Raw genomic sequence first — 18,293 nt, forward strand, 5'->3', positions numbered from 1 at the left:
GAACAGGCTGCGCTCGGGGCACTGGTGTGACCGTGTTCTCTCTCAGGGGTCTGGGCCTACTGACTTCTGCCAAAGTGGAACCTTCTTGGGCTGTGGGAATAAATTCCTGGTGCATTTGCTCCACCTTTTGTTCTCTTTGTCCCTGTATCAGGAGATAGTGGAGCAAACCATGCGGAGAAGGCAGCGGCGAGAGTGGGAGGCCCGGAGGTGAGTCTGTGCTTCCAGCTGCTCCCAGCACCAGAAGCCCACTTGCCTGGGGGTCTGTGGTGCCACCCATACCTCTGACTTTCTGTCTCAGGATAATTTATTGAGTTTAGAACCTTTGGGCCAGTGGCTCTGGGAGTGAACCTGTGGCCGCTGCGTTGGAGAAGAGCTCCAGGTTGTTCCCCGGTCCCATGAGTGACAGGACAGCCCCAAGGTCTCCCAGGTACATGCCATCCATTAGAGACCATGGCCCTGGCTCTTTATTTTTATCAAGTTTTTCCAATGTAGATACTTTGATTTACAAATTATTTATAAGAAGTGCTCTAAAATGAAAATATTGGAAAGGTTATTCTAGCTTGAAGTGAGCATGCAGCAGTGCCCTTGAGGTGGGTCCCAGGGGAAGCCCTTGCTGGATCTCTCATGGAAGGTCTCCCAGGCCATCCAGCTGATGTTCCCCCTGTTTCAGCTGAGGGCATGCACTCCTGCCGCTGCTACAGGAGGAAGGCTGCCCCCTCGGATAAGGACAATGTAAGACAGGTGTGGTGGCTCGTGCCTGTATTCCCAACACTTTGGGAGGCCCAGGCAGGAGAATCCAGGAGAGTTCAAGGCTGCAGTGAACTATGATTGTGCCATTGCACTCCAGCCTGGGTGACAGAGCGAGACCTTGTCTCTAAAAACAAACCAAAAAAGGATAATATAAAACCATTTCAGGAAGCATAAGGAAAGAAAAGTGAAAATAATCCATAATCACACTGCCTAATTCAAAGAGATTCTGGGTTTGGGTTTCTATTCCTGGGTTATACATACTTGTGCATATTTTACATGATACATCTGATTTTGCATCTTTCTATTTAATATAACCATTTAAAATAGTTCTGAACAGGCTTTCTAAACAGCCTAGTACTTAATTGGCAATTTCCCTTCTTTTTGAAATGTAGGTTACTTCCAATATTTTGCCATTATAAATAAGGCTTCAGTGAATTACTTTGTGCACACAGCAAGTTTTGTCTTGCTTTTTCCTTTGAATTGTAATTATGGGACAATTTCTCTGAACTGGAATTCTGAACTATACCACTTTACATCATACATTGCCACTGGCAGTTTGTGTTAATTTCCCAACGTTACACATATACATTCTGCTAAAGAGTCAATAAGTGGCCAGGTGTTGTGGCTCATGCCTATAATTCCAATACTTTGGGAAGCCAAGGTGGAAGGACTGCTTGAGCCCAGGAGTTTGAGACCAACCTGGACAACATAGTGAGACTTTGTCTCTATTAAAAAATTTTTTTAAAATTAGCTGGGTGTAGTGGCACATGCCTGTAGCCCCATCTACTTAGGAGGCTGAGTTAGGAGGATCACTTGAGCCCAGGATGTCAAGGCTGCAGTGAGCTGTGATCACACCACTGCTCTTCAGCCTGGGAGACATAGCAAGAACCTGTCTCAACAAAAAAGAAAAAACCAAGAGTCAATATGTGAAAACAAATAGTACCATGATTTAATTTGTATTTCATTGAATACTGAAAAGTTTAGCATTTTTCCAAAATATTTGGCTTCCTGTACTGCTACTTCCTGTTGAAGACCTGCATTTTATGTCATTACAGAAGAGACATCCTCTTTGACTACGAGCAGTATGAATATCATGGGACATCGGTAAGTATGAATAGGTGGAACTCACTATAAAGTTCTGACTCCAGGGGTCAGTGTCTTCAAATGTGAAGAAGAAACGTAGATTTTAGAGCCACAAAAGCCTGGTTTGAATCTGAGCTCCATGTCTTCCCCCTGTGTGACCTTGGGCAGGTGTTGCAAGCTCTCTGAGCCTTAAACATCTCCTCCTCTGTAAAGAGAATAATCCTCATTTCAGAGGTAATTATTAAGATGGTCGTTTGCACCCAATAGGTGATCAAAGAAGAGCAGCGTTTATTTTTGTTCATCAAAAATACAGAATGAGTTTGTACCAGTCTCTGTGCGAGAAGATAAAATGCTATAGACTTATAACGGCCCATCAGTGTGTGTCTTTTACAAAACAGAATTTAGTGTAGAAAACCTACTATGTCAATAGTGTTGAGCAGAGCTCAAGGCCTTAAGGAGCCCTAGAAAATAAGTTTCAATAAAACATCCTGTATTTAGTCTTAGAATGTAATACTGGGACCTTGAACTCTAAGCACCGTATTTCCAGTGTCCCTTTTATTGTCAAGGTTCCATTGTCCTTTGAAGGATCATCCTTTTGCTGTCTCTGCTCAGTCCTTGCTAATGGAAAATTCTAAGCAGTTGGTGGGGAGGGTGCTGATGCTCGCTTAGAGAAGATAACTCCCTCCAGATATATGGGGCCAGTTCCCTTGGAAATTCTCTCCCTGGAGGAAGCCCGCATCTCACGGCAAAGGGGATCTTAGGGTCTTCTGGTCAGACACCAGTCTTCCTCAAGGTCTTTTACCAAATAGAGACCCTCTGCTTACGGGAGTTAAATGCTCCGATGTGGACAGCCCTGTTGGAAAGAGAGGTGCTGAGGGCCCTCCCTCTTTAATATTCAAATAATTGGACCCAGGGCTCTGCCTCACCTGGCCTTCCTGGGAATGTGTTTGAGGACGCCAGCCAAGCAGGAGGAGTGTACGGATGCAGAGCCAGGCAAATGATGGGGTCTCCTGGCCTTTGGGATTCAGTGCCTGCCTTGGGCATCACTGAGGAACACAGGGAGATGCAAAGAGGCCCCAGCCAGTGCTGCACCCAGGCTGCCCCTACCAAGTGAATTCTTCCCTTGCTACAGGATAAAGTATACAGACAGTAATGATTTTAGCTAGCAAAGGAGTTATTTTCAGTCTTCCTCTTCTCAGTTTAGCGTGTACTCATCCCACATGTCTGGCTGGAATCCACCCACATGCCCTGGCCAGGTAGACCCTCCATCCACAGGGGTTTGCCAGGGCCCTTCTGGCTCAAGTCCAGTCTGGCTGCATGGCCCAGCCCCAGCACATGCCCCTCCCATGAGCCTTAGACTTCTCTGCTTCCTTACAGTCAGCCATGGTGATGTTTGAGCTGGCTTGGATGCTGTCCAAGGACCTGAATGACATGCTGTGGTACGTAGCCCCTGCGGCAGCTGTGTGGAAGTATTTGTTGCCTTGGTCAGTGCCACATAAGCAGCTCTGTCCTCCCACAGGGAGGGTGTTTCCTTTGTCCCCACCAGGAGTGTCAGATGCAGCCCCTTTCTGGGTATGTGTGTGATTTTGGTCTTTTTCCTAACTGTGAAGCTCTGGGAGCTTCACACAAACATGGGACTTGGAGTGTCGGAGAATGCAGAGGAAGAGAATACAGTACAGCTTCACCCTCCCCACTCCTGCTGCTCAGCCTGTACTCAGTAAATTCAAGTGACAGGAGTGTGAGGTTTGAAGGAGGCAGCCTTTGCAGTGGCTCACATCCTTAATCCTACATCCGTAATCCCAGTACTTTGGGAGGCCGAGACAGGAGCATCACTTGAGTGCAGGAGTTTGAGACTAGCCTGGGCAATGAAGTGAAACCCTGTCTCAAAAAAAAAAATTGGCCGGGCATGGTGGCTCACCCCTGTAATCCCAGCACTTTGGAAGGTCAGGAATTCGAGACCAGCCTGGCCAACATGGTAAAACCCTGTCTCTACCAAAAATAGAAAAAAAAAATTAGCCGGGCGTGGTGGTGGGTGCCTGTAATCTTAGCTACTCAGGAGGCTGAGGTAGGAGAATCGCTTGAATCCGGAAGGCAGAGGTTGTAGTGAGCCGAGACTGCGCCATTACACTCCACCCTGGGCAACAAGAATGAAACTCTGTCTCAAAAATTAGCCAGGTGTCATAGTGTGTACCTGTAGTCCAAGCTACTCAGGAGGCTGAGGTAGGAAGATTTCCTGAGCCCAGAAGTTCAGGGCTGCAATGAGCTACAATTGTGCCATCGTACTCCAGCCTGGGTGACAGAGTGAGATGCTGTCTGCAGAAAAGGAGGCAGCTCTTGCTAGGCATCCTTGCAGTCCTGGCACACGGTGGCAAAATTTGATGTAGGAAGAACCATCCCTCCTCTGAGTCCGCTGTGCGGGCTGCACCTGGCATGACCGAGCACAGTGGGGCCCAGTCACTCTTGCCGTGGGCTGGCCGTCATGCTGGGGAAGCCAGGCCTTGCCTGGGTCTCAGGTAAAAGATGAGCCTGAAGATGGGAGCCTTGAAGGCCCACCAGAGGCCTAAACACTGCTACTCTACATCCTGCTACTTTAAGCTGCAGGATGAGTAGATGTGAACACAACTAGGGCCCCCTGTGCTGGGGGCATGTGCCATGAGGGGCTCAGAGAGATGAAGTGATACCAGGGTCACCAACAGCTCAGCACAGGCCTCTGCCATGATACTGTATCAACTCCACTCCGAGTGTTGGGGTCAGGAGTGCAGGACAAGAGCAGAGCGTGGCCTAGGAGTGGGTGGGAGTGCTGGCTCCTATTATAGCTGCCATGGCTGTCCTGGGAGGTTTTCCTCCTCTGAGTACCTAAAGCTCCCACAGTGGCAGACAGTGCACTGCGAGGCCCCAATTACCCTTCTAACCTCTTCACCTCAAGGAGAGAGGCCACCTGACTGAGGCAAGCCAGGGTCTGGCCCCACTGGCAGGACACTCCCCAGAGTGCTGAGCTTGGGCCCGTTCCATCATCTCACTCCATCCCCCAGGCCTCATTGAGCCCAGGTGGGCTATAGGCCGGCTCCACTGCCTTCTCTTCCTCCAGGTGGGCCATCGTTGGACTAACGGACCAGTGGGTGCAAGACAAGATCACTCAGTAAGGACACACTCCCTTGCCTTGCAGGGTCAGCCCTGTGCTGTGGCCAGGTGCACAGCCTGACCATAGCCACTAAGTTTTTAGCAGGGTTCCTGTAGGGTCCTATTGAGAAGTGAGGACTGGCCCTCCTCCCTGGGCCCAAGCATTTGTCACTGAGGAAGGGCTAACTGAGTACCAGCCGAGTGACCGTGGCCTTGTGTGGTGTCTTCATCTGGCAGGTAGAGCCAGCCTCCCCAGTTCTCTCCCAGTGCCCTGCTTGTGCTGGGTGCTACCAGCAGGGCCAGGCTTAGAGGCAGGTGCTGAGGTGTGGCCCTTGCAGTTGGTGGGGGGTTGGGGGAAGACAACACAGGAGCAGGTTGAGGGCGGGATGAGAGCCCCTAGTGAGGACCCTGAGTATCTTGCCAAGCAGTAGGGGTTTGACCCCAAAGGTAAGGGGAAGGCTCCAAAGGTAAGGGGTCTGGTGTGAAGCAGAACCCCTTTTGCCGTCAGTGGTGGGCTCCCCATCTGATAGACTGACGGCGAGCTGCAAGGCTGCCTCAGAATGCAGATGCTGCAGGGCGAAGTGGGGGTTGGCTTCTTCTTTCATCCCTGCTAATGCACGAAGTGGCCCATCCTTCTCTAGTAGCCATCAGGCAGAATCTCTTAGGGATTGGCATGGACCTAGACCCCAACATGCTGGTCCTCTCCTAGGGGACCCATGTAGATGTCCCCAGGCTGTCACCTGGCGCAGCCCTAGGCACAGCCTCCAATTGGGTGCTGGTCTCCTCATGCAGTTTGAATAGGCCCCATGCCACTATTTCCTGCCTCCCCAGCCCTGCCCCTGTCTGGGTCCTGCAATAAGGCCCACAAGGCAGGAGAAGCCCAAGTTTCAGGCCTGGAGCTACTGCCTGGACAGGTCACCTTGGCATAGCCCACTGCCCTGTTGGGCCCTGAGTCCCTTCGTGTGTTAAGAGTAGCATGGAATTTGTGCACAGATGATGTAGGGGCTAGAAACACCATGGTGCATGCACTGATAGGCACTGTTCCTGGTCTGTAGCAGTCTCTCAGGTGAGGCCCCCACGGTCACTGTCCTGGTTGGTGGCCCTTTGGAACCTAGAGTGGGGCCTTCCTGCTCTCATTTTGCTCAGTGGGACTTCCTGTACAGGATCTGTACCTGAAACTGTCCCTATAAACTTTACAAAATTAATGAGGGCAGGGGGAGGGGAGAAATGAAAATGAACCCAGCTCACAGCACATCAGCATCAGTCACTAGATCGGCGTGCTCTCTGACTGCTTCCTCGTAGCTGCTTGGTGTCTCATTGCCTCCGAAACATGTAGACCCTGTCACAAGATTGTAGTTCCCCTAACTGCTCCATAGATCACAACTTGAACCTTAGGAAACGCTGTTTTCCCTTTGAGATATTTCTTTGGGTCCCACATACTGATGGAGCTACTGACTTAGCTGCTCCGAAGGACCCCACGAGGAGCTGACTAAACCAAGAGTGCAGTTTGTACACCCTGATGATTTCATCCCCCTTGCCCCACCAATCAACTATCCCAATTTTCCAGCCCTCCACAGTCTCCCTAAAAGCCCTAGCCCAGAACTCCTCAAGGAGATGGATTGAAGATCTCCTCCCATCTCCTTACTTGGTGCCCTGCAATCGTGAAACTCTTCCTCTGCTGCAAACTCTGCTGTCTCAGTGTAACAGGTCTGTTACTGCACAGTGGACATATGGACATAGGGACATATAGGACCAGGCGGTCCTATAACACATTTTGGAGGCCGGGCGCGATGGCTCACCCCTGTAATCCCAGCACTTTGGGAGGCAGAGGTGAGTGGATCACCTGAGGTCAGGAGTTCAAGACCAGCCTGGCCAATATGGTGAAACACCGTCTCTACTAAAAATAGAAAAATTAGCTGAACATGATGGCACACACCTGTACTGTAGTCCCAGCTACTCGGGAGGGTGAGACACAGGAATCGCTTGAACCCAGGAGGCGGAGGCTGCAGTGAGCTGAGATCGTGCCACTGCACTCCAGTTTGGGCAACAGAACAAGACTCCGTCTCAAAAAAAACCAAACCAAAACAAACAAAAAATTATGGAGAGCCTACCTGAAGCCCCTTATGGGTATTTGCCTGCGGCTAGGTGCCCCTTCGCTGTTCGGTGGGCAGGACCTAGAGACAAGCCCAAGTGGCCACTGGGCTCCATTGAAATATGGGCTGTTGCTGGTGCCCTGCCTGTTGACGGAGCATTGTCAACCTTTGGTGCATAAACTGCTCGCAGCAAAAACAGTTTCTGGTTTTCAAAGGCATTAGGAAAGTTTTCTCCATGCAACTGGCACCCCTTTCTCTTCTGATTTGCTGGCTTCCTTGGAGGTCTTGTGGCCTCCTCAGAATCTTGTGGCATATTATAACCCTTTCTTAACTGGAAATGACCCAGACACCCAACAAGCATCTAAAGTAATTTTAGGATTTTAAGCTGCATGGAACGTTTGCCTAGAAGCATTCATACAATTTACATTTCATGCATTTTTAAGTTTGCCTAGATTACTTATGAAAACTGAGAGACAAAACTAGTCATCATTTCAAATTATTTTATTGTTAACCTTTTTCTTTTTTTGAAATGGGGTCTTGCTCTGTCTCACAGGCTGGAGTGTGTTGGCATGAACGTAACTCACTGCAGCTTTGACCTCCTGGGATCAAGCAATCCTACCACCTTAGCCTCCCATGTAGCCGGGACTACAGGCATGTGTCACCATGCCTGGCTAATTTTTTTGATTTTTTTATAGAAATGGGGTCTTACTTTGTTGCCCAGGCTGGTCTCAAACTCCTAGGCTCAAGCAATCCTCCCTCCTCAGCTTCCCAAAGTGCTGGGATTACAGATGTGAGTTGCCACACCTGGCCTTCTTAATCATTTTTATAGCCTGTGACCATCAGATGTTCACCTAAGAACCTTAAAGTTAAATGCATGTGTATTTTTGCTGACAACTCAGAAGATTCAGCTGTTATCATTAAACCAGCAATATTCATCTTATTTGTCAAAAAATCATACAAAGATCATTCTGGTTTTGGTTTGTTTTGCAGTCTTAAAACCTTTTATGCAAAGTCCTGACACCCTAAATATCCAGTAGAGACAAATATAAAATCGTTCAGTCAATAAACTCAGAAAAAAGATGTACGCTGATAGTTTTGAAGACGTTTCTATTTTTATTTTACCAATAATTTTAAAGCCAGCTTATTTACTAAAGATCATTTAAGTCACATGAAGTTGAAAAATATTTGAACTTATTTACTTTGTTTACGAGCACTCATTTATTTATAAGCCAATTTGGTACCATGTAGGCACAACACATAACACAACACGTACATACATCTAAATTTATTTTAACCCACATACACACACATACAAAGGTACAGCTTTTACTGCAGAACTCTAGCCATGAGACAGCAGTACAAACTCACCAGTTTATAAAAGAGGGCTGGATCCAAATTATTTCTGACAAAATTGGAACCATTCACATAAATAAACTTTGTTTATCCCAGTAGGTAATTCAGTGAAGGCTGTGAACTAAAATTTTGAATAAAGCAGTTTCTATAGCAGTTTGATTTTAAAAACTTACCCTTTCTTTTTTTCTCCAGTTTCAAGTTTTCAATCATTACATTTTAGCTACAACTGGCTGAGCTGTATAAGCAAAACAAAATCTCCAAGTAGCTCTGAATAATACCATAAACAGTGAGTCTTTTCTCAATACCAGTAGCTTAATAATACCAGATTCAAAGCAGACAGAAAAGAGACAGGGGTGATGGCTCATGCCTGTAATCCCAGCACTTTGTCGGGGGTGGGAGGATTGCAGGAATCCAACCTAGGTAACATAGAACCCCTCTCTATAAAAATAAAAAAAAAATCAGCTGGGCATGGTGGTGCATGCCTGTGGTCCCAGCTACTTGGGAGGCTGAAGTGGGAAGATTACTTGAACCCGGGAGGTCAAAGCTGCAGTGAGCTATGATTGTACCACTGTCCTCCCGCCTGGGCAACAGAGTGAGACCCTGTTTTAAAAAAAGAAAGCAGGCAGAAACTTTCTCATAGTTTTTCCACAGGAATTTCTTCTTTCTGTGGGTAAGTTATCCACTGCACTAACCTGATGAAGATGTACGTCTCTTGTCTTCCCAGTTTCACAAGATGCAGCCCAGTGCCCAGCTTGGAGTAACCAAATCAATATTTCTCATTCCAGCTGAGACGATATACACACAACAAAAATGCAGACACTAATCATTCCACTCCGTGCCCAGATTTGACGTGGCGAGGCTCATACTTGCCCCTGTCAGCCCCCAGCACCTTTGATCTACTCAAAGTTGGGAGGAATTACCTCCAACCAGGAGTTCAGCGGGTGGTCTCTGGGCAAGATGAAAAAGTATATGGTCAACCTGAGTTAGGCCTGCTGAGCTGCTGCTAGCAATTCCTTCAGGGATCCCTTTCACAAACATAAACCTACATAACAAGACAAAGACAAACGAAAGGCCTTCCAAAATCAAGTTCCAAATTTCAGAAGTCAAGAGGATTTCTCCCAAGCAGTGCTCTTTGGTCTCCTTCCAATGCAGAGGAAGTCCCCTCAAACAAGGCCCTTCCTATTACTAGGGAGGGTCGACAAGACCTCAGAAGAGGCCTCGAGACTTCAGAGGGAGCCACAAAACCTTTGAAGAGGCCCCAGGACCTCCAAAGAGGCCAGCAAATCAGAGGAGAAAGGGGTGCTGGTTGCATGGAGAAAACTTACCTAAGATGCCTTTCAAAATCAGAAACTTGCTTTGCTGCGAGCAGTCTATGCACCAAAGGTTGACATTGCCCTGTCAACAGGCAGGGCACAGGTGGCAGCCCATATAATTCAATGGAACCCAGTGGCCGCTTGGGCTTTGGGCTTGTCTCTGGGTCCTTCCCACTGAACAGCGAAGGCGCACCAAGCCGCAGGCAAGCAAATGCCCACAAGGGGCTCGAGGCTAGACTCACCATAATGTGTTATAGGACCAGCAGGTTTGTATGCCTGCTGTGCAGTAACAGACTTGTTACACTGAGACAGCAGATTTTGCAGCAGAGGAAGAGTTTCATGATTGCAGGGCACCGAGCGAGAAGATGGGAGGAGATCCTCAAATCCATCTCCTTGAGGAGTTCTGGGCTGGGCTTTTTTGGTTTTGTTTGTTTGTTTGTTTTTGAGACGGAGTTTTGCTCTTGTTGCCCAGGCTGCAGTGCAATGGCGCTATCTCGGCTCATCGCAACCTCCGCCTCCCAGATTCAAGTGATTCTCCTGCCTCACCCTCCCAAGTAGCTGGGATTACCAGTATGCAGCAACACGCCCGGCTAATTTTGTATTTGTAGTAGAGACGGGGTTTCTTCATGTTGGTCAGGCTGGTCTCAAATTCCTGCCCTCAGGTGATCTGCCCACCTCGGCCTCCCAAAGTGCTGGGATTACAGGCATGAGCCACTGTGCCCGGCCTGGGCTGGGACTTTTAAGGGGACTGGAGGGTGAGGGGCTGGAAAATTGGGATAGTTGATTGGTGGGGCAAGGGGGATGAAATCATCAGGGTGTACAAACTGCACTCTTGGTTTAGTCAGCTCCTCGTGGGGTCCTTCGGAGCAGCTGAGTCAGTAGCTCCATCAGTACACAGGACCCAAAGGAATATCTCAAAGGGAAAACAGCATTTCCTAAGGTTCAAGTTGTGATCTACGGAGCAGTTAGGGGAACTACAATCTTGTGACAGGGTCTACATGCTTCTGAGGCAATAGACACCACGCAGCTACGAGGAAGCAGTCAGAGAGCACGCCGACCTAGTGACTGATGCTGATGTGCTGCGAGCTGGGTTCATTTTCATTTCTCCCCTCCCCCTGCCCTCATTAATTTTGTAAAGTTTATAGGGAACATTTCACCCACTCTGCTGTGGATCCCTGTCACTTACGGAGTCTGTCATCTTGGCTGTATGGGCTGTGGCCTCTGCGGTGCCCATTCTCAGGAGGTGTGAGATCCATGAGGACTGGAGGTGGGCAAGGCTAGAGACCACACCCCCCCGCTCCGTCCAATCATGTTTTCCTGGGTGCTTGGTTTCTATGCAGGCTGCATGTCCTTAGTCCCTGCATGGGAACAGCTCCTGTGATGAGCAGGCCCCTGAGGAAGGCCTTGAGCAGGAATGGAGCCTAGGCTTAGGCTGCCTGGTAAGAGCTGGAGGGAACCAGCCGAGGCTTGTGCTACTTTTTTTTCCAGAATGAAATACGTGACTGATGTTGGTGTCCTGCAGCGCCACGTTTCCCGCCACAACCACAGGAACGAGGATGAGGAGAACACACTCTCCGTGGACTGCACACGGATCTCCTTTGAGTATGAGTATCCTTGTGGCCCAGCCTGAGGGGCACAGGCAGCACCCCTGCCTCCAGGGTTCTGCTCAGCAGGCCTTATTTGCTTTGTCACCCTCTGTGGGTTCTGGCCACATCCCCAGGAGGGAAAGCAGGTGGGGCAGGAAGTTTTGGGGGAAGGGGCTGTGGTGTGCTACCCCAGCTCATCTGTGTGGCTTTGGCTTCTAAATGCCAGAGCTGAGTTTGGAAGTATCACCCTTCTCCAGCACATCCCTGTAAAGTGTTTATTGTGGGCCTGGCTCTGGACATGGTAGCAGTGCGGGCGGTGGTTCATGCAGTCAGGAAAGAAGGGAGCGCCATGTAATCACACAGCGTGATGTGTATTTGAGAAGCACATGGGACATTGGTGGAGTGCTCAGGAAAGACCATGGGGAGACCACATCTCACACAGTCTCAGCCACACTCAGTATGGCAGCTGCTGTACTGAGCACAGGAGGGGCTGGGGGACTGGCTGGGGTCAGGTGTCAGGAGGCCAGAGCAAGCCTTGTGAGCCAAGGGCAGCGGGAGGCTGTGGAGTGACCAGAGTTTGAGTCAGGGTTTTTAAAAGGTCCCTTGGCTGCCCAGTAGAGGTAGGTTGGGGGCAAGGAGATGGTCACTGCTTTCCAAGGCCACACAATAGTGGCTTAGCCCAGACTGCAGCAGTGGCTGTAAGCAGTCAGATAGCATGATGTCAGGGACGGAGCTGCCCTGTCTCTGCACTGTGATGGCTGGGAAGGAGGAAGAGTGAGTGTGGACACGTCAGTAGTCAGGTGGCCATCAGAGCCTGGGGAGTGGGGCGGAGCTGGCTGAACTCCTGGGGAGGGGAGCCGCGGTGCACTGGAGCTGGTCCCATCATGTGTGTGGCAGGGTGGGCTCACTTACCCAGGGACCATGGGAGTGTGTGACTGAGATAGGAGGGAGGGAGTCAGGGAGCTGAGGATGCCGGGGCTTGAGGAAGCTGCTGGAGTGTGGGCAGGGAGCATGGTGGTCTGAAGGCCTGGGAGTTTCCAGGAGTTGGGAGGGGCAGTGGTGGGAACTGAGCATGCCGAGGAAGCAGGCAGGAGCAGGCTCTCATCCTGTAGAGGGGAAATCCACCGTGGGGGACAGTCCACACTCACAACTGCGCTCACGGTGCCAGGGGCAGTGATGGATATGTTTAAGAAAAGGGCTGAGGAGGTCGGGCACTGTGGCTCACGCCTGTAATCCCAGCACTCTGGGAGGCCAAGGCGAGTGGATCACGAGGTCAGGAGATCAAGACCATCCTGGCTAACACGGTGAAACCTCGTCTCTATGAAAAATACAAAAAATTAGCCAGGCATGGTGGCGGGTGCCTATAGTCCCAGCTATTCGGGAGGCTGAGGCAGGAGAATGGCGTGAACCCAGAAGGTGGAGCTTGCAGCGAGCCGAGATCGCGCCACTGCACTCCAGCCTGGGCGACAGAGCGAGACTCCATCTCAAAAAAAAAAAAAAGAAAAAAGGGCTGAGGATGGGGGTGCTTCGTGGATGGGGTCCCAGTGGAGGGCTCTCTGGAGGAATGGGTTGTAGGGAGGGCTGGGCTAGGTGGAGCAGGAGGTGCAGGACGACAAGCTGGTGACGCCCAGCCTCCTACGTCATGTGTGGCCATGACTGCTCCATGTGACCACAGCACCTGGACTCTGCAGACCCCTGTGCTCCAGATTCTCTGCCTGTCAGACAGGGATGGTGGTCTATGCCTGTCACTTCACAGGCTCTCTGTATGGGTCAGCTTAAGCTAAGAAGGTCAAAAGGCTCCAGGTCACCCTTGGGATACCTGGTTTTGCAGGCAGGCCTGGTGAGGAAGGGCCCCGCCATCAGAGTGGCCCACCTGCTGGAGGTACGAGAGTGTTCAGGGCGGCCAGTGGGTGCTTGCATGCTCCTTGACTGCAGGCCCAGCCTCCGCCTGGTGCTCTACCAGCACTGGTCCCTCCATGACAGCCTGTGCAACACCAGCTATACCGCAGCCAGGTTCAAGCTGTGGTCTGTGCATGGACAGAAGCGGCTCCAGGAGTTCCTTGCAGACATGGGGTGAGTGACTGCCTGGGCCTCTGCAGTGCCAGGCCTGGCCACCCCCAAGGGAAAAGCCCCTCTGCTTTGTTGTGACCAACTTAGTTATAAAATGCAGCCTGTTCTGCCATAAGCTCCTTGCCCTAGATCCCAGAATATCCTCTAAATGCTGGTGCGGGGACATCCTCGCTTGCCCTTGGTTTGGGTTTCTTTCCACCCTGTCAGTGTGTGGTGACCTCACTCATGTGGCTTGGGCTTGCTCTTTCCAGTCTTCCCCTGAAGCAGGTGAAGCAGAAGTTCCAGGCCATGGACATCTCCTTGAAGGAGAATTTGCGGGAAATGATTGAAGAGTCTGCAAATAAATTTGGGTAAACACACATTTTTCTGGATTTAGCTTCATTACATCCAGGTTCATTAAAGTGAAGGGTTCTACTTTAACTGTGCTCCTAAAATAATGCAAAAAAAACAACAACCCAAGAATGTACAAATGAGTGTTATCTGAGTCTGGCCATTCCTGAAGTCTTGAGTTCTTTTTGGGTTAAAAATAGGACTTCTTCAAGCTTGTGAGGTTTAGGATCCTAGGATCCTTGGATCCTAGGGCTGCTGTGGGACCTGTGAGGTCGACCCCAGTCTGTTTCACTGGAGACAGCAAATGGGCCACAGGGCCAGGTTCAGGTGAACTCTGCCTGACCAAGTCCATGGGCACTCCTGGAGGCCCCTGGCTTCTCCCACCCCAGCCAGCTGGCATGCTAAGGTGTGGGAGAGGACCCCACACACCCCCTAAGCCAGCCATAAAGCTGTTGACAAGAAGGCACCCGGCCACTCTGGGCTGCAGGGCTGGTATGTCTGGACGTTCTGACCTGCCTCATCCTCTGAGCAGCATGGCTGTGCTGGAAGCATTGACTTGGGCCTGTGAGGGACATTAGCACATCTGTTGGCCTGCCTGGCAGTGAGAGTTTGCCCACAATTTGAGGGTGACAGCTGTGTTTGCTCCCATGACAGGATGAAGGACATGCGCGTGCAGACTTTCAGCATTCATTTTGGGTTCAAGCACAAGTTCCTGGCCAGCGACGTGGTCTTTGCCACCATGTCTTTGATGGAGAGCCCCGAGAAGGATGGCTCAGGCACAGATCACTTCATCCAGGCTCTGGACAGCCTCTCCAGGTAGCAGGAGGGCTGTGGGTTTGCCTCATGGGGCCACCACTGGTTCTCACACTGCCCAGGGAGGTCAGTTACGGGGACCCCAGGGCTGTGGGAGTGACTGTGTCCTGCAGAAACTGCTTGGGTGAACTGGAATCACAGTGCCAGTGTGGTGTGCACCTGACACATTACCTGCCCCTCTTCAGTATTTGTCACTTTCTCTCGAATCTTTTTTGGCTTTTTTTTTCTTTTTGATTTTTAAAATTTTCTCTTTTTTTACCTTTTGTATCTCTTAACAAAAGGCATTATTTGTTATGTATATTCGTTCTTGTGTTTAATCTTATAGTTGTCATTTCTCAATTTTTTAAGTTTCCAATTCTTTCTTATCTCACTTCCTGAGATGTTCTATATTTTTCCATGTCTTCGCTTGTTTTGAAATGGAATGTGACAATTTGGATCTTTTTTTTAGCATGTCTGTCTAATGTCAGACTAAAGACATCAGAGAAAAATATCTCCAAATACACTGAATTTATTTGGGAATTAGAAAAGAAGATTATAGTGTCTGTGATGCACAGCTATGGCAAGCCAAATATGCATGCAAAGAGAGGAGGCTAAGGGGACACTTTTATTGGCAAAAGGAGTTCACGAAAGCTAGCTTGGAAACAATTCATTGGTTTCAGAGACTCAAAGCCAGAGTTGGCGTCAGTTCAATGGTGAAGATGCATTACTGGGCAAGTGTTATATTTTAAGAGCATCTTATCTGAATTGTTGCAGTCCTAAAGAAGGGATTTCTTGTGGGGTTATTTAGAAAGTCTTTGAGTGTTTATTCCAGACATGCAAGCAGGAGCTCTCCTTGGTGCTTTCCCAGCTTGAATTTGTTTGGGCCTGTCAAAAAGTGATTTCATCCTGGGATCTGCAACTTTCACATTAGTGTACTTTCATTATCCAGAGAGGTGTTATTCTGTCCCTTATTCTCTTTTTTTCTAATAGTGACTTTGAGGGGATTTGACTTTGCTACTTCTCTCATGCTTTTTATGTATAAATTTCATTTCCCTGACTTTTTAGGAGGAGGAGGCATGATTCAGACAGCTTTTCTGGCTTCACAGAGCTGCCACTTCTGTTGCTTTTGTGCAGTGGTAAAGATGCATATGTATATATGGGGGCCTGCTTTCTGGGATTTCCTGGTTCTGCTCCCAAGCACACTTTTTTTCCCACCGCTTTATTGAGATACAATTTGCATGCCATACAATTCACCCATTTAAAATGTACAATGTGATGGCTTCTATTTATTTTATTGTTATTTTTTTAGAGACAGGGTCTCGCTCTGTTGCCCAGGGTGGAATGCAATGGCATGATCATAGCTCACAGCAGCCTTGACCTCCCAGTCTCAAGCAATCTTCCTACCTCAGCCTCTTGAGTAGCTGGGACGACAGGTGCATGCCACCACGCCTTGCTAATTTTAAAAATTTTTGTAAAGATGGGGTATCACTATGTGGCCCAGACTGGTCTCAAATTCCTAGGCTCAAGCAATCCTTTCACCTCAGCCTCCCAAAGTGCTGGGAGGAACAGGCATGAGCCACTGTGCCCAGCCTGCAATGACTTTTAGTAGGTTGCAGTTAGGTTTTGCAAGGTTGTGCAGCAATCACCACTATCTAATTTTAGAGCATTTTCGTTGCCCCAGAGAGATCCTCCCAGCCTCTGGCAACCACCAGTCTCCCTTTTGTCTTTATGAATTGGCTGTTCTGAGCATTTCATACAAATGGGATCATATAAGATATGGTTCTTTGTGACCGGGTTCTTTACTTAGCATCATATTTGCAAGGCTCATCTATATTGTAGGATGTATCGGGATTATATGTCTTTTCCCTCGTCCGCCACCTGAGACAGAGTCTCACTCTCGCTCAGGCTGTAGTCCAGTGGCACGCTCTCGGCTCACTGCAACCTTCGCCTCCTGGGTTCAAGCAATTCTCCTGCCTCAGCCTCCCGAGTAGCTGGGATTACAAACGCATGCCACCAAGCCTGGCTAATTTTTGTAGTTTTAATAGAGATGGGGTTTCACCGTGTTGTTCAGGCTGGTCTTGAACTCCTGACCTCTTGATCCACCTGCCTTGGCCTCCCAAAGTGCTGGGATTACAGGCATCAGCCACCATGCCCGGCCAGTGTCTTTTTATTATAAATAATATTCCATTGGATGGATATATTCTATTTCATTTATCCATTCATAAGTTGATGGGCATGTGGTTTGTTTCCACCTATTGACAATTATGACTAATGCTGCTGTGAACTTGCATGTACAAGTTTTTGTGTAGTCATGTCTTTGTTTCTTTTGGTTATATACCTACATGTGGAAATGCTGGGTGACATGGTAACACTAGGTTTCAAGGAACTGCCAGATTTTTGAGGAACTGCCAGACTTTTCCACAGCAGCTGCACCATTTTACATTCCCACCAGGAGGGAGGGTTTCAATTTCTTCACATCCTCACCGACACTTGTTATTGTCCATCTTTTGGATTACAGTCATCCTAGTGAGTATGAAGTGGTATCTCATTATGGTTTTGATTTGCATTTTACTGATGACTCATAGTGTTGAGCATCTTCTCATGTGCTTATTGGTCATTTGTGTATCTTGTTAGGAGAATTGTCTATTCAAGTCCTTTGTCTTTTTTTTTTTTTTTGAGACAGGGTGTCACTCTGTTGCTCAAGCTGGAGTGCAGTGGTGCAGTCATTGCTCACTGCAGCCTCAAACTCCTTGGCTCAAGCCATTCTCCCACCTCAGCCTCCTGAGTAGGTGGGATTACAGGCATGAGCTACCACACCTGCTAATTTTTAAATTTTTAGTAGAGATGAGGTCTTACCATGTTGCTCAGGCTGGTCTCAAACTCCTGGGCTCAAGCAGTCTTCCAGCCTTGGCCTCCCAGAGCACTGGGATTATAGGTATGAACCACCGTACCCAGCCTAAAACTTTTATATATTCTACATACAAATCCCTTATCAGATAAGTAATTTGCAAGTATTTTCTCCCATTCTGTAGGCTCACTTTTCACTTTGGCAGTGTCCTGTGAAGTATAAGATTTGTTAATTTTGATGACATTTAAGTTACCTACTTTTTCTTTTGTTTCTTGTGCTTTTGGTGTCATATCTAAGAAACCATTGCCTAACCCAAGGTCATGAAGATTTCACATTATTTTTTCTACTAACACTTTTATAGTTTTAGCCCTTACATTAGGAGTATGATTCACTGGAGGTTTTTTTTTTTTTTTTTTTTTTGAGACAGGGTCTTACTCTGTCACTTAAGCTGGCATGCAGTGGCATGATTTCCACTCACTGCAACCTCTGCATCCCAGGTAGCTGGGACTACAGGCATGTGCCACTGCACCTGGCTAGTTTTTGTATTCTTTGTAGAGACATGTTGGTCAGGCTGGGCCCCTTACTCTTTACTATAGTCTCCTTACACTTCAGCAAGGCCCCTTGCTCTTTACCATGCTCCCTTATACTTTACCAGGCTCCCTTGTTGTTTAACAGGACCCCTTGCTCATTACCAGGACTCCTTGAACTCCAGGGAGGCTCCTTAAACTTTCCTTTGGCCCACTGCACTCACCTGCTCTTGCATAGGGCAAAACTCTCAGTTTGGGCTGCTGCTCTCCAGTTGCCTGGAGTTTTAAGTCTTCTTAGGTCTCACTACCTCTTGGCTTTCTCTCGCACTGATGTAGATAGTATACCTGTCTGGCTGTTCATGGTCTCTTTTTACCTGCTTACACTTTGGGGTTTGAATTGTTCCCTTGTTCTCTTAATTTGTTGCAAA

At 48.7% G+C, this 18,293-nt stretch overlaps 1 protein-coding gene across 4 annotated transcripts in view; it reads left to right on the forward strand.

Annotated features, from left to right (window-relative positions):
• Window positions 1-18,293, forward strand: part of CDC45 (cell division cycle 45) — a 41,362-nt gene that overhangs the window by 14,934 nt on the left and 8,135 nt on the right. For 3 of the 4 annotated variants that reach the window (XM_034949230.4, XM_034949232.4, XM_034949233.4), the window contains exons 7-14: window positions 152-207; window positions 1,806-1,854; window positions 3,211-3,272; window positions 4,922-4,972; window positions 11,201-11,320; window positions 13,240-13,371; window positions 13,620-13,718; window positions 14,353-14,514. In XM_034949230.4, the coding sequence (XP_034805121.1) occupies window positions 152-207; window positions 1,806-1,854; window positions 3,211-3,272; window positions 4,922-4,972; window positions 11,201-11,320; window positions 13,240-13,371; window positions 13,620-13,718; window positions 14,353-14,514 (731 nt within the window). Of the gene's footprint in view, window positions 1-151; window positions 208-331; window positions 428-1,805; window positions 1,855-3,210; window positions 3,273-4,921; window positions 4,973-11,200; window positions 11,321-13,239; window positions 13,372-13,619; window positions 13,719-14,352; window positions 14,515-18,293 lie in introns of all 4 variants that reach the window. The other variant, XM_034949235.4, reaches the window with a different exon arrangement.

This window comes from Pan paniscus, chromosome 23 (assembly GCF_029289425.2).
Source record: "Pan paniscus chromosome 23, NHGRI_mPanPan1-v2.0_pri, whole genome shotgun sequence".
Taxonomy (NCBI): domain Eukaryota; kingdom Metazoa; phylum Chordata; class Mammalia; order Primates; family Hominidae; genus Pan; species Pan paniscus.